The sequence below is a fragment of the Carcharodon carcharias genome, chromosome 3 (assembly GCF_017639515.1).
Source record: "Carcharodon carcharias isolate sCarCar2 chromosome 3, sCarCar2.pri, whole genome shotgun sequence".
In the NCBI taxonomy this organism is placed as follows: Eukaryota; Metazoa; Chordata; class Chondrichthyes; order Lamniformes; family Lamnidae; genus Carcharodon; species Carcharodon carcharias.
Genome location: NC_054469.1, coordinates 151,606,733 through 151,621,970, shown reverse-complemented (window position 1 = coordinate 151,621,970; position 15,238 = coordinate 151,606,733). Strand labels below are relative to the sequence as shown.

Genomic DNA, 15,238 nt, shown 5'->3' with positions numbered 1-15,238 from the left:
TATATATATATTTCTATCTCTTTAATCTGTAAATTCCATTGTTATACATGTCTTTAGAACTTTCTCATGTTACTAATATTGTCAGTGCCTTTTGAGAAGGATAAACATAATAACCTTGCCCTATTTATCTTGTTAGTTGTAAACATCCTACCATCCATTTGAAACAAAACCAACTTCACTTATCGAAAAATGCAAATTTCCTTCACACCTTACATGCTAAAACCTCACCCATGTTTACTCATTAGCATTTCGAATGCCTTTTACCTCTAACTTCTTTTGATAATTTCAAGCTTGCAGCCTATCTGACTGTAATTTAATTAAATCACACAGACAGAACTATCTACACTCACACTTGTACACCTAATTTACAATAAACCACAATAATATTATGAAACATGTTATAGTTTCGTGACACAAGATTTCACATTTTAAGATTTTTACTGTAACAAAAGACTAAAAGTAGTAGTAATAATAGTAGTAGTAAACACTATCTTTGCAAGCAACTTATACTTTAAAGCACAAAACAAACATCACCTTTTTCCTTTCAGCATGACTAAAACACACTTCACAGACATATGTTACATCCTTTAAGTAGACAATTCTCCCAGAACCTATCCAAGGTGATTCTTAGCTCCCAAGGGTTCACTTCTGTTCTTTTCCTTTCTCAGCTTGGGAATTTATAATCTCAGTTATGTTTTTTTTACTAGAGATTCTCCCTCTAGTGCAAGCTAGGCAAATATTCCGGCCTCATTTTGACTCTTCATGAATTCGGTCTTTCAATTCAAGTGCAAACTCCCACCTGCTTCCTGCTTCATAGTCTATCCACTGTTAGCACACAGGCTGCTGCCATTGTCTTCATGTGTAAATACCTTGCACCTTCTTCCCAGTAAAGAACCTAGGAGGAGAATTTTCTCCCTGTTGGGGGGACTGATCGGGAGCAGGCGAGGGTGGGATTGCTGCCCGCGGTTGGCTGTGCATCGCCATTTTACATGGGTGGGCCAATTAAGGCCCACCCATTGTGACGCGCACCCGGAAACGCTGAGCACTCCCTGTGCAGGTGGGTGCACGGGGCTGCCTCAGGGAGTTTAATTTCATTGTGAAAAAATCAATAAAAGATTTTTTAAAATTATTTGGACATGACCCCTCATGTGATAGTGTCACATGAGCTGGGACATGTCTATGAATTTTATTAAAAATTTTTATTAAAGTTTAAAAACCTTCATGAAACTTCATCCCACCCGTGGATGAGGTTCCATGAGAAATGCAAAGGCCGCCTGAGTTCTTTGCCTGTCTGCCAACCTTAAGGTTGGACGGGCAACCCTGTTAATTATTTTAATTGCTATTTAAATGGCCTTAATAGGCCTTTGACAGTTCAGCGGGTGCGCAGCTGACTCTGCTGCGTGCCCGCTGAATTGAAGATCTGAATGATGCACAGTGACATCGGGACGCATGCCTGATGTCACTGCATGTCATTTTACACATCAGCGAGCGGGGCCTACCCCCGCACACTGACCAGAAGGCTCAGGCCTAGTTCTTCTTTAATCTTGAACAATCAAACCACTTAGACTTGCTGTCAGAGAGACTTCAGAGCAGGTTACATGTCCTCCTTCATTTTACTTTAAATTAAAGATACAGTCCCAAAACATAACAATCTTATAACCCTCAAAATTGTAACAGGACTAATTAGATAGCACTTTGAAAGAACTGGCACAGGCACAGTGGGCCGAATAATAATTATTGCAAATTTGGTTGACGTATGAGATTACAGATGTCTGCATGAGACAATACATCTTTTAAATAGTCCATTTGGTTTCTCAGATTAACAGCCTAACCTGCCAGTAAGCAATGATGTTACACTAATGTGGAACCAATTAAACTAAGGTGGAAGATTTTTCAGGCCGTTTCGAATACAGACCTAAAATTACTGAGATTGCAGGTTTCATTTTAGCTGTTCTTTACAAATATAAGTTATATCCAAAGAGCTTGATGGCAGATTGAGTGCCAGCAGAGAATAATTACAATAAATTTATGCATATTATGCATTGTAAAATTGTTAATGGGCAAGGGTACGATTCAACTTCAGAGACTTTTTCCTCTGTTATATGTTATAGGTCTGAATCTTTGGGGACGGGGCCTGCTCGCCGATGAGTAAAATGACGGGGGGTGATGTCGGGCGTGCGTCCCAATGTCACTGCGCATCATTTAGATTTTCAGTTCGGCGAGCATTTGGCAGCACGCCCACCGAACTGTCAAAGACCTGTTAAAGCCATGAATGAACAAATTAAGCCTATTGAGAAAGCTGCCCGTCCAACCTTAAGTTTGGCGGGCAGGCGAAGAGCCCAGGCGGTCTTCGCGTTTTTCATGGAACCTCATCCACGGGCGGGATGAGGTTTCATGAATGATTTAAAATTTTCAAAAAAGATTTTATTAAAATTAATGCACATGTCCCAGCTCGTCACAGTTTCACATGAGGGGACATGTCATAAAAAGTTTTACAACACTTTATTAGACTGTTTAAACTTAAAACTAATTGCTTCAGAGATTTCTGTGCATTTTCGTGCGCATGTGCGGAAGAGCACACTCCCGACTCGGAGCGCTCAGCGCTTCCAAGCGTGCATCACGCCCATGTAAAATGGCGACATCCAGCCGATCGGGGGCGCCGATCAGGTTCGGGCTCGCTACCGCCCCCTGGCGGTTGGAAAATTCAGCTCTATGTATAACAAAACTACTAAAAAAACACTCGTGCTTTCATTGCGAAGAGCATCCAGAGGAAATTGTTGCCCAAGGTAACACAAAACCTTAAACCTTAATTTTTAGGGTAATATTTCAGTAAATTAAGTAGCAAAAAGTTAACGCAAAGTTGCAAATAAAAGTTACATATAAAGGGAAAGAAAACAAAAGGATAAGGCACATGGTGGCAATCAGATTGAAAGTGTTTATTTTTTATTTTTAGTTGAAGTTGTGTTTTAAGTACATATGTTGGAAGTTTGATTTACAGTAACAAAATAATATTACAATAGCTTGTTTGATTGAATAGCATTTCAGAAAATAAACGTAGCTAATTGGCCCAAGGAGCCAGCAATTTGCTGGCAAACCGAGGGCGGGATTTCCTGGCCCCGCCCACACTGGGATTGTCCAAGTCCGTCAAATCCGCGGCAGGTCCCGTCACCGCGGGGCTGTCAAATCTTGGCCCAAGAGTTGAATTCTTCTGATTCAGCTGGTCTGTGTGGTGACATTGTGGGATAATAAGGTTTCAAAGACTTAACTTGTGTTGTGTCATCAGTCAGATGACGTATGTGCAAACTTTAGAATTGTTTGGGTTAAATTAGCAGAACAAAAACTGCTGGTGTCCAAGTTGTTCAGTTATCTTCCATTTTAATGACCTATTTTCTCAGTATTTTACCTCATTTACTATTGACTTACATTGTACTGTAAAAATGCACTTTATCATTCTTTGATCCAAACAGAAAAAAACCTCTAGTAATCCTCTTGCTTTTTGCAGTACATGACTGCTGCAGCACCTATGCAAGGGACCTACATTCCCCAGTACACTCCTGTGCCTCCAGCAGCTGTCCCTGTTGAAGTGAGTATATGGACCCTCCTCTACTGGATAATGCATGGCTCAATTGTGCAGTTTTATTTATTACAAAATATTTTGGATTCATAATTGTTATTAATCTTATTACAATCCTAAATTTAGATACCACATCTAACCCATACTGATGAGTTGAAAGATTTTCTGTTTGTTGTCTCGGAGAATTCTATGTGAAATGGGTTTGAGCAGTTTTAATCTAGCTCTCAGTGGATATGAGCCACTTAATTGGCAATCTCACTTGGAAAGGTCAAGGAATGATTGGTATGTGGACTGGAAATTGTTACAGATGCAGTAGGGCGTACCCTTCTTAGTTTGAGGGTCAGACACATTGTTGTGGTAGGATGGAGAAAGCTTTACGCTGTGACTAATCATGTATGTGCTTTATAATGCTGACACTGTTCACCTAAAGATGGAAAGCCTTCAATCTCCAGCACAGTTACCCTGTCTAATAAAAATCAAAATAAAGCTCAGAAGTTTGTTCTCCTTCATGAAAATATGTTTTTCCATTTTTTAAAGTAACTTTTCTTCGCCTTCTTTAGGTTCACTTTGATTTGTGCACTATACCCTGGGCTGACTGGGTGAGCTTCACTCTCTCTCTCTGTCTGTCTCTCTCTCTTTCTCTTTTTCTTTTCCCTCCTCTCTCCCTCCATCTCAGCTTCCTATCTCTATCTTTATTTTGCTGCTAAAGGCTACAAGAGTAACCTATATGATTTGCTGTCTGATAATTCTCTCAGTCCAATGAGCAGCTCTACCCAGCTCCTCCTTGATCATCAAAAATGAAGAATGCCATGTAAGATCCTCCCCTATAATATGTGATAAGCCAGTGTATTATGTTACTAGCTATCACAAATATATTTTTAAATAAATTATTTATTTGGAGTTCCTTAACTTGTTAAGATATTTTCATGATTGACAGGGTATAGAGGTCACTCTGAAAACGAACAGGTCTGGTTCAGTTTGGAAGTTTTCAAAGAAGACTAAACTGAGTCAAGACTGACTTCGAAGTCAGGCTTTACCTCTCCTTCTATGAATCAAACTGTTTCTTGATCATGAAATTCCCCTTCACCCCCACAGTGTCAATACTATCTAATACCTAATGCAGTGATCTTTGATGCTGTGATTTGTCGTACCAGGCATCCCACTCCCAAATCCTTTACATAATTCTGGCCTCATCTAACCAAATCACAATAGTGTAGCTTGTTTTTCCAACCCTAATTAACATCATTTATATCTCTCTTTCAACATCAATGCTTACTGCATTTGTATTTTTCAGTTGGGCGGAATTTAATGCTCCACCCCTCCCCTGACATGCATTTGACTTCTTGATTCCCCACTTAAGGGCCTCATCCTGCCGCCACTGGTGTTCTACCAGTGGCAGGAGGGAATATAGTAACATGGGAGCAGGAGTAGGTCATTCAGCCCATCGAGCCTACTCTAGCCATTAAATATGATCATGGCCTTTTCCCTACACTATCCTCAGAACCCTTTAAGTCATTGGTATTAGAAATCTGTCAATCTCTGATTTAAACATACTCAATGATTGAGCTACCATAGCTCTCTGAGGTAGAGAATTCTGAAAATTCACAACCTTATGAGTAAAAAAAAACCTTCCCTCATCTTGGTCAAAAGTGGCTTCCCCCTTATTTTGAAATTGTGTCCCCTGGTTCTAGACTCCCCAACCAGGTGAAACATCTTACTTGCATCTACAATGTCTATCCCTTTAAGTATTTCGTCCATGAGATCACCTTTCATTCTTCGAAATTCTAGAGAATACAGGCCCAGTTTGCCCAGTCCCTCTCTAGGACAGTGCTGCCATCCCAGGAATCAGTCTGGTGAACCTTCACTGCACTCCCGCCATGACAGTAATATCCTTCCTAAGGTAAGAGGACCAAAACTGCACACACTACTCCAGGTGCTGTGTAACCAAGATGTGGGGGCCACACCTAGGTCAGTGGCCTGGTGGGAAGTGCTTCTTCTACTTGGGCAGTTTGTGTCCAACAGAGACACCCACTGGCAGCAAGGATCAGCCATGCTGGAAGACCCCTAACTGCCCTTTAAACTGAACCCCCTCCCCTCCTCCTCCTCCTCCTCCCTCACCAGAGCCTCCCTGACTGGCCCAGGTGATTCTGCCTCATGTACCTTTCCTCCAGGGCTCCAACGACGAACCTGAAGCCTGGGCCTATGCAGTACCGGCAGTGGTCACTGTTCCTTGTGGCGCTGCTGGTACAGGAGAATTGCCGGCCATTAATTGGCCAGCAGCTGTCAGAGGTGGGACATCCGCCCTGAAGATGACGAGGACCCCATCGCCAACCAGGTAAGTGCCTGATTGGCTTTAAATCAGGTCCAGGGGTGGGGTCCAGAATGGTTACGGTGGGGTTGCCACTGGCTCTTTAGCAGGTGGACAGGCCCACTGCCGTAACCATTAAATTCCACCTATTATGTTCATTAGTCTTAGAAATGGAAAAGTTGTTTGCATCAAATCATTTCAAGATGTGGTTTAACACATTCAGATTCCTTATTCTGTCCTGCTAAATCTGCCTGAGTCTTAAACCCTGTTAGTACTTCTCATTGTGATTTTTTTCCACTTCCCCCATGAACCAAACCTGATGTCTTTCTTAGTAAGATTGCCTGCTTAAAAAAGTGTCAGTTTGTACTCAGCTTTATGCTTTGGTCCTATTCTTCCTAGGAGTTGGAAGAGAATGCCTTAACTCATTTCATTTAGGACCCTTACAACCAACAGAGTGGCAAAACTTCATCTTACTAGCCTGGACTGTATTTCAGCCCAGATTCTAAAGCTAAAAGGACATTATTCTAAGCTTGTGTGCAATCCATTTTTTTATACGGAGCAGTCATACTTTTAAATTAGCCTTCCAATGTTTTGTGCTTTAATAAAATAAAGTAACTCACAAATGTGCTGAAACCTTTTTTTCAAATACCACTGCAAATATACTGCCCATTGCTATCTGGATTGAGAAAAATATGATTATAATTTGTTGAAAGTAGCCCTGAATAATGTATTAATGGAACTTTATTCAGATGTTATAATTAATTTTGGTAATACTTTCACAATGAAAATTAAAGCATTAGAAAGTACAAAGGATAGTAATTAATGTAGTTCTTGGAATTCAGCCATTCTGTCGCCAAGATGAAGGAAACAAAATTATATTCTAGAAAATGAAGAGCGAGAGATAATATAATTCTGAATTTTAAAACAACAGAAAAAGGAACAGTGAAAGCTAAAGCTGATAAATGTTTTACATCAGTTAATTCACCTAATAAGACCAGAATATCTTTTCAAAGAAACCTGTCAAATTTATTTTGCAGGAGGGTGCAAGAGTTAGGAGCAGGAATTGATGGAAAATTGATCAAAGATAAACTAATGATTTTAAGATTTAGGAGCTAGAGACAACAAATTATGGACCATGTCCACAGCAGAGGTCAACTGGACAGATAGAGGGAATTTTGACTTTGGAAATGGGAATAAAAAATGGGAGAGATGTAAAATGACCCAATATTTGCTGTCACCCATTTTAAGTCAAAATGACCTCCATGCAGCTGTGAAGATGAAAGAAAGCTGTTTTCCAAATTGCTGATGCTGGTTTTCTTTAATAGTAACAGACTGTGGTGAACTTTATCACCCTTATGGGGTGAGTTGAGGTCTCATACGATTTTGCTTCCTTCTTAAATTCAGGGTGTTGTTGCTGATACCTCCCCACAGACGGTCGCACCTTCATCACAGGAAGCCAGTGGCCAACAACAACAGATACCAGTGGAAACGACCAATGATCATGCACCTACCTATTCTTACCAACAAGCTAAGTAAGTGATCAGATACATAGGCATACAGTAAAAGCAGAAAAGAACAATGAGTATACGTAGGGTTAAGAACTGAATGAATGTTTGAAGAGATGATCTTGTTCACATTGTGACCGACCCCTGATGCATCACTTCCTCAGTAATGTACAGTTGCATAACCACTTCACAGCTGTCACAATATGCTGAATTGTTATCAGCAGACAATAATTGCAAAGAATCAGCAGTCCATTTTATACTCCACCCAATGTTCTTTTCCATTAAAATCAATTTAAAAAATCATACTCAAAGTGTCTAAGTTGGGTTAACATTCAAGCATCATTGGTTAGTGAACTTGAATTGGCTCACTTTACATGAATAACTAGATTTAAGTTGGCTCTCACTCAGGAGGCCACCCTGTTCTCCACCGTAGCTATGTTCCTCATGTTTTTATTGTTCCTTTCACAAACCAGAAGGAAGGAATCTGATTTTGATTGTTCCTGTCCTGAGACAGAAACTTAAAACAACACTTTCCTCACAATTGTTCTGATAAGTGAAGCAATTACTTCTCTGAAGATCAGCTTTGAAGGCTGCATCAGTGCTCAAGTGGGTGAATATGCCATGTGTTGTATTGAACCCAAGGACAAGAATGGTTACAGTTTCAGTTGCTGTGTTTTGTGTTGAATTAGTTGAGCCAGTTTAGACAGTAGTAGGGAGCTCTACAGTCAGACTGGGTGACCCTAGGTTAGGGTAGGGGGAAGGAACTGGCCTGGACTCTTGCTCTCTATTCACCGATGGCTTCTGTCATTTCTAAATCTGGATGTTGGATGAATATAGAATACCCCCACGTAGCGCTGCAGTGCATCTTTTCCCCAAGATTAGTCAGTGTGTTCAGGAAAGAAAGAAACAATTGTGCATGCCTTATTTTATAATCTGACCTGAAATGATTTTGTGTGTTGGGATCAAGCAGGGTGTAGTTAGTAGGACAATATTCTTTCCTGTACCTGTATGTGGCATCAGACATTCTTTTTATTTTTTCCACAGACAGTAAACAGGACTGAAAACAGGAATCATGAGCTGAAAATTGCCTTGAACCAGGAAACTTCAGTGAATATGAAGGTGGCTTCCAGTTTGCACAGGCGTCGAATGAATGCTTTTTATTTCCTACCTTACCTGACAAAAAAAGTGTTTTTATGTGCTGTGCAAATGGTTCAGTGATGTAGTCTGACAGTTTAATTTTGCTATAAAAGCTTATTTTTAAAAGAGAAAGAAAATCCCATAAAAGGGAATTGTTTTGACTTTTCATTCAGATGAACAGGTAAAAATATAAATGATTTGTATGTTCAGATAGACTTAGAACTGTAAGACTGACAAGTTTGGAAGAGGAAGGAAGCTGCAGTGTTTTAGGAAAGTTTAATGGTCTTCCTCTGATATTAAGCTACTCTTTTTTTCATGTCTTTTATTAATTTGTAGGTTTTTCAGAAACGTTTAGCTAAGATTTATCTTGACTCTTAATTGCCTTAATTTTGAAGACGTCAGGCTCTCAAAGCCAGCTGTCAACATTGCGTTAGAAATTCTAGATTGAAATTATGTGCTTGGACCAAGTGGTTGGTGCAAGAATTTGATAAAAGCTTAACTTTATAGGGAGGTAAATGCTAATAAGCTGTACAGGTTAAAACAAAAAAAAACAAAAAAATGTGCTTGTCTTCTTTTGCAGAAGAACATGGTTTTATTGATAAAGAACAAGGACAACTGACAAAATCTAAAAAAATTGCTAAGACTTTTAATGAATTTTGTCTTAAAGCAGTGGAAACTGACAATTTGCAGAAGGCTGAAGCGTTTTGCGATTTGAAAAAAAAGTGACTGCATTGTACAAAATGCAGTTTATCGCTTAAGGCAGATTGTTTTATTTACAAAGCATAATTGCTAGCAGCAGAATTAGTGCTTTATATTTGCAATCTTTTTTATTAGCTTAAAATGTTTTTAGTCTGCTTTGCTTGTCACCTTGCAGATGCAAGCTAAAGAGTAAAAGGTGCGAACTAGATAGATAGGAGCTTATGGTTAAAAAGAAATCAAAGCAAAAGCAATAGATTGAAGAAATTGTGGACAATTTCTGTAGTCTTTAATTTTCATAGTTGTGGATCAAATGCAGCCTAAGGATGGCCTATTTTATACCAAAGATGAAGTGACACCCTAAAGCAGTCAAGAAGCTAGAGATTTTTTCTGTTGTTTTTTAAATCTTTATTTGACCTACATGGCCGGACCAGTTCTTACTTTACTTTCTTTAAACTTTTCTTCCACTGGTTACTCTCTAATAACTCATACACAGTAAGAATGTTTATCTACAAATATTGGTGGTGCACTGGTATTGGGGGAAAAGAAATCCATGTACATCGAAAGAAGGAATAATTTTGTAAAATATCAATTTTTTTTCTGTCCTGACTTTGGCCTTAACACGTGTTTGTAAATGTGCATTATGTGTTTATCTTTGCAAAGTGTATTACTTTTTCAGTCTTCCTTCATACTTTATGCATCTGGATAGCCCATTTATCTACCTCAGTCTATGCCATCTCCTAGTGTGCTGAGCAGCTGTTATCCAGCATTTTGCAAAGCTTCAATTTTTTCTCCCTTTTTTATGTGCCCAGCGTTTCTTGTGTGCAGATTGCCTCAACAGGACATTGATGAGATGTACAGGTACACATCAGGTCATGAGCAGTCTAGAAATAGTGGCTATATGCCGAGGCTTAGACATTTTGTTAAAATTAATCCTGCACTCAATGGCAGCAGGTAGGACAGCCACTGCCCCAGTGACAAGCCACTTTTATACTCTACTAAAATCAAAACCTGATAGTAAAATGTTCAAATATGCTTTCTTTATAAGTCAAAGGAATTATTTTGCTGGAGTTATATTGATAGTATGTGTACTGTCAAATCAAGCAGATCATGGACTCCATTTTGGGGTCCAGACAAGAAATGACACCATTTTAGTGGTGGAAAAAATGTCTCTGTGTCTTCGATATTTGTTTGTGTTGTAGCACAACACAAATATACTGTGTAAAATACAGAGTTGTGTTTCCCATTCTGAAAGGTAAATACTGCAACATGCCACTGCTGTCATTTAGTACTACAGTCGCTACTTCATTCATTTCATGGCCGTGTTCCCAATGGAATGTTATGGTAAAGAAGACAGGGAGCAATATTGGGTAAAGACTGGTTCTGATTATTTACATTCTAAATGTGATAAATTATATAAAAATGACCCTTTTCCTTCTGATTTAGAGAAATGAAAGATATTGCTGACAATCAGGGATTACAAGTAAGGGGTGAAAATCAGGAGGGCAAGGGTTGAAGTGTTGGCATATGTGACTAATGTACTTGAAATGGGGCTTAGGACATATTAACCAATGAACATAACCAAAAGAAAATGTCCTGTAATGACCAACAAGCAATTCGCCTCCTCTCTAAAGACACAATTGATGTGGCAGCTCTTACCACAGGTCTGGAATACTGTTCATGGGACTGTATCTTTTTGTGTCAGCCTATCTGAGATGGATTTCAATCATATTTCTAATTCAATCTATGTTATGTACATTTTAAACCATAGCTCAGTCTCTTCAGAATGCCCAGAGAGTAATTTCTCAGAAAAGTGAGTTTAAAAAGTCTTATTTTTTTATGGCTTGTTGAATAGTTCCCAGTTTTTTTTTGTTTACGTTTCAAAGTTTAAGTCTGATTCAATTAATATTTTTCAAAATTCTTGTAAGATAGATGAAATATTTGGAAAGTAAATAATATGTAGTTTTGTTTCAATAATTCCCAATATTTAACCAACAGAAGGGATACTATGGGGACAAAATTGGATCTTGTTTTACTCATTTCTTGGCAAGGTACAATTTTGTAGAGCTATGTCAAGCATCGTATTGGCTTGGGTAATATTAAGGCTTCTCCGGCAGCCACCTTAAACTGGCTCTCGGCCCCTTGCATATACTAGTGAGATGCCATATGCCTGTTTAAAGAATCCTCTCCAAAATTGGTTGGATACCAAGCAGAGCATAAGTCAGCATATTGTGCTCAGTTAAACTATTCCATCTGTGGCCTAACCAACGATCCTTAAAGGAGAGTGCAGGAGATCACCATCAGACAGAGTTGGTTGGCTCTGCAGTAATTTTGTGGACGGCAGCCAGCCCATATCTGGGACCCTCTCATTTATCAACCCTTCCCCCAAGCCAGAATTACTGGAGAGCTACATTTGCTAGCTCAGATTGGTGCAGTGAGCTTCCTCAGTAGGCCCAACAATTTCCTGCAGCTCACTCTAATTATTTAAAAGAGGCCCAAGGTACAACGTAAAATGAGCCTCGGGTTTCCGGCTGCTGGCTTGCACTGAGGACATGCTGACCATTTCAGGCCCAAACAAATTTCTCTTCATACCTTTAAAGAAGGTAATGTTTAATATTTCAAAGATCTGTAATTTTGTTTTCATGGAAATTGCATAAGCCTTGTGTAGAATTCTTGCAGATATAGAAGTGCATATCATATTTTCACAATAGGAATTGGATTCTTAATTCTCCCATTTTCTGATATACTAGCCGGAATGACTGAGCTTACTGGGACCATGCACCGCATCACTGAAATATACAGGACTAAGTTCCATACCTGTTCCAGAACAACATCTTTCACAAATCTTGTGTACTCCTAAACAAATGTGGTTTTGCAGACGAGGGATTAGAAGTTGAACCTTTGGGAGTTGGTCCTTTCTTTTCTGTGATTATCCAATGGCCTTTCTTACCATTATTAATCAAACTGACAAGGATGTAATTGCAACCTAATGAGATGGAATGAGTGCAATATACAACTTATCTCATTTTTAAAAATCCCCTTACTGAGTTGCTGTGAGGACCGCAGTAATGTGCCATTTCCTTCTGGAGAGACATACTCCACTCAAGGAATGAGTTAGAATTCATCTTTATTGGACAGTGAGCCTGTGGCAATCTATTTCCCAATCATTTTAATCAAGGATCCATATTAGATGTGGCTCCATCGATTTTAATTGTCCCAAAGTGTACATTTCTAGGTTGAAGGATCACCTTTTGATATTGACGTTTAAGATACTTAATTGATGCATAACTTCTGTTCAACTGACAATACCTGTGGTCATTGCTTGAGGGGTATCCCAAGGGTGGCCTATTTAGACATGTCTATACTGTATATATTAATACAGTATTAGCAATTCCCTTTAAAAAAATCATTGGCTTTTGGTGAATCAGAGTGGTACTTTTGTTTGAATTTCCAAATATGGATGTGTGATATATCATAGTGCTGCTAACCAATCATGAAATTTTATTTTAAAGTGTGTGCGTATATGTGTGTATGCGAGAGAGACACTATTGCCTTTCTGAGGCACTTCAAAGCACTTATCCCTGAATTTGTATCTAATTAGTATAGAGATATTTGTATTGTTATTGGTATCCTTGTTTTTCATCAATGCAAAGAGAATACAAATCACAAAAAGGAATGCTAATAAGAAACTATATTGCTTTAAACAATTTGCACACAAGACATGCACATCAAATTAGCTTTAAAATTTTTGTTTGCTCTGGCAGTTTCTATCCAGTGTTATCATGGGGTCATTTTCTGCAAACAAACCTCCAGTTGCAGTGTCAATGTTACATCCACAGAAAGCTATTAATAGCAAAACACTAACGTTTCTGAAGGGAAACTCCCATCCAAGTTGCCTTTTAGTTAATAACCGAAGTGCCCAGTGATGGTTAGTTTTCAAACCACAGAGAACAATATTTGACTGATACAAATATGATCTCGGGTTTGGGCTTGACTTTTGGCTCAAAGAACCTTAAGCCAGACTTCTGTGCTTTTGCCCAGGCTCAGGGTTTAGTCCTTTGAAACATTTCAAAATTGACTTGGCGTGTTTGACAGAACCAAGTGACTCCCGAGAAGGCTCACATTTCTGTAACGAAGGATGTGGTAAATCACTGGAATGTGAAAAATTCACTTCCTATTGTGGGTGTAATATCAACACTGAGTATCATGCTGTGGCATCAGATTACTGGAGAAGGTCCCAGTTTGAAATCCTTCAAGAGGGTACATTGACATACCAGTTGATAACCAAGCTACATTATTATGTGCAGATGTTGAGATTGTTCTGTGTATCAATTCAGATCTATGCTGCTTTGTTCAGACACAAAGGTTTTCATCATTTATAACCTCACAAGATAAATGTTTTTCTGTCTTTTTTTAAATTTTGTCAGACATAGTTCAATCCAAAACAGCATTTAACCTCCGAGTTCAATGGATTTAAAAAAAAATAAAGTGATGACATTTCTACATAACAATTTCAACAAAATCTGTTGCTTGTTCTAAATCTAAATTCAGAGTGGCATGTCTTTGTTTCAAATATAGCAAATGGATGGCATTATTTGACTCAAGTACAAATAATGGATCATTGTTGTTTGGTTATTAATTGTCAAATATTGTGGGAATTTCTCAATTAGCTATCAATTATAGGGAAACTAATGCAACACATATTCTTCAGAAAGAATCTGAACAGTGTTGAAACTACAAATATTGTTCTAAATTGACCTATGAATAAGTCAATAATAGTTTGACAGGCAAGATAAAACGTCTGTCAGGACTACCAATAAATAGGAAAAGTCCTTGCTGCAGAAGCGAGCTACAGAGATGTTCCACTTCAGAGCCACCACCTGAGTAAGTAATGGTCCCACAGTCCATGGACATATAGCCAAACAAAGAAAACAGAAAAATAGCCAGTAATCAAACATCCAAAGTCCAACTAGTATGTTTGAATATTGCTCCTTATCATGTAGGAAAAAACTATAGAACTTGGAGTGTTAAATGCCATTTCCTTCTGTCTGATACTATTTTTTTTCATTTGTTACGAACCTGCACAGGGAAACTCTGTAACCTGGTCCTGGACCAGCATTGTTTCACCAGTCATTAAATTATGAAACTTTTTTTTAATTTATGAAGACCTTATTTTGTACAGTTCTTTTCATTTAAGAAAAACTCATAGAGATGTCTATAAGATCAAGAAAGTTAATTTTTTAAATTTATGTTTCAGTTGTGCCACAGACATGCTGGGCATCACTTTGTCTGGCAGTTCTTTCATTATCTGTTTGCTCCTGGAAATTTATGTAGATCAGTGGATGTTAGGTTTAAAATTCTGTTTTCTTTGAAGAAGCTTTCAATAAAAAAGAAATCTTAAAAAAAAAAAATCCTGTTTATATGTGCACTTTTGTTGTCATACTTTGGGATGTCGTACACTGAACCCTTGCAAGAGTTAAATATTTGAGTTTGTAATGTCACCCTCAGGATTCTGGCTGGCTGGATCTTGACATGCCTCTGGTTCTATCAGTCTGCACTGTCAGGCTTAACACCGTGGTCTGAAACCTTAAATTCCATTCAATCTTGAGATTGAACTTCCCATTTCCATTCAGCCTGCTGCTAACACATTCTTCCATTTTTTTGGAACAGCAATGAATTAAGTCCTGAGTATCCTCCAACTAAAACCCTAATTTGCCTCAAGGACTGATTTATGAAGTGCTACCCTCACTTGCTATTTCTTGTCACTGATGCAGTGCAACTCGTATGTGTCCTTCCATTAAATAAACAAGCTCATTTCAAACTCAATGGCCCAATTCCTCTCCCGCACAAAATCTTTGCCAAGATCTACTGGTTGGTTCTGTGCTAAGCAAGTCGATTTAAGGAGTCTTCTATTATTGGTCCACATGTGTGGTTTCTATCATTACATAATATTTCTCACCTGGCAATGGGAAATCCATTGAAGATTAATTACATTGTCCCTAACCTCCCTTGCCAATT

The 15,238-nt window shown here is 38.6% G+C and overlaps 1 protein-coding gene across 3 annotated transcripts in view; it reads left to right on the top strand.

Moving 5' to 3' along the window:
- Positions 1 to 14,631, top strand: part of rbms3 (RNA binding motif, single stranded interacting protein) — a 699,194-nt gene extending 684,563 nt beyond the window's left edge. Inside the window, exons 12-15 of one of the 3 annotated variants that reach the window (XM_041183425.1) lie at positions 3,503 to 3,583; positions 4,135 to 4,173; positions 7,287 to 7,414; positions 8,432 to 14,631. In XM_041183425.1, the coding sequence (XP_041039359.1) occupies positions 3,503 to 3,583; positions 4,135 to 4,173; positions 7,287 to 7,414; positions 8,432 to 8,438 (255 nt within the window). In that variant the 3' untranslated portion in view covers positions 8,439 to 14,631. Of the gene's footprint in view, positions 1 to 3,502; positions 3,584 to 4,134; positions 4,174 to 7,286; positions 7,419 to 8,431 lie in introns of those variants that run through there. The other 2 variants (XM_041183426.1, XM_041183427.1) reach the window with 2 other exon arrangements.
- The last annotated feature ends 607 nt before the right edge of the window (positions 14,632 to 15,238 follow it).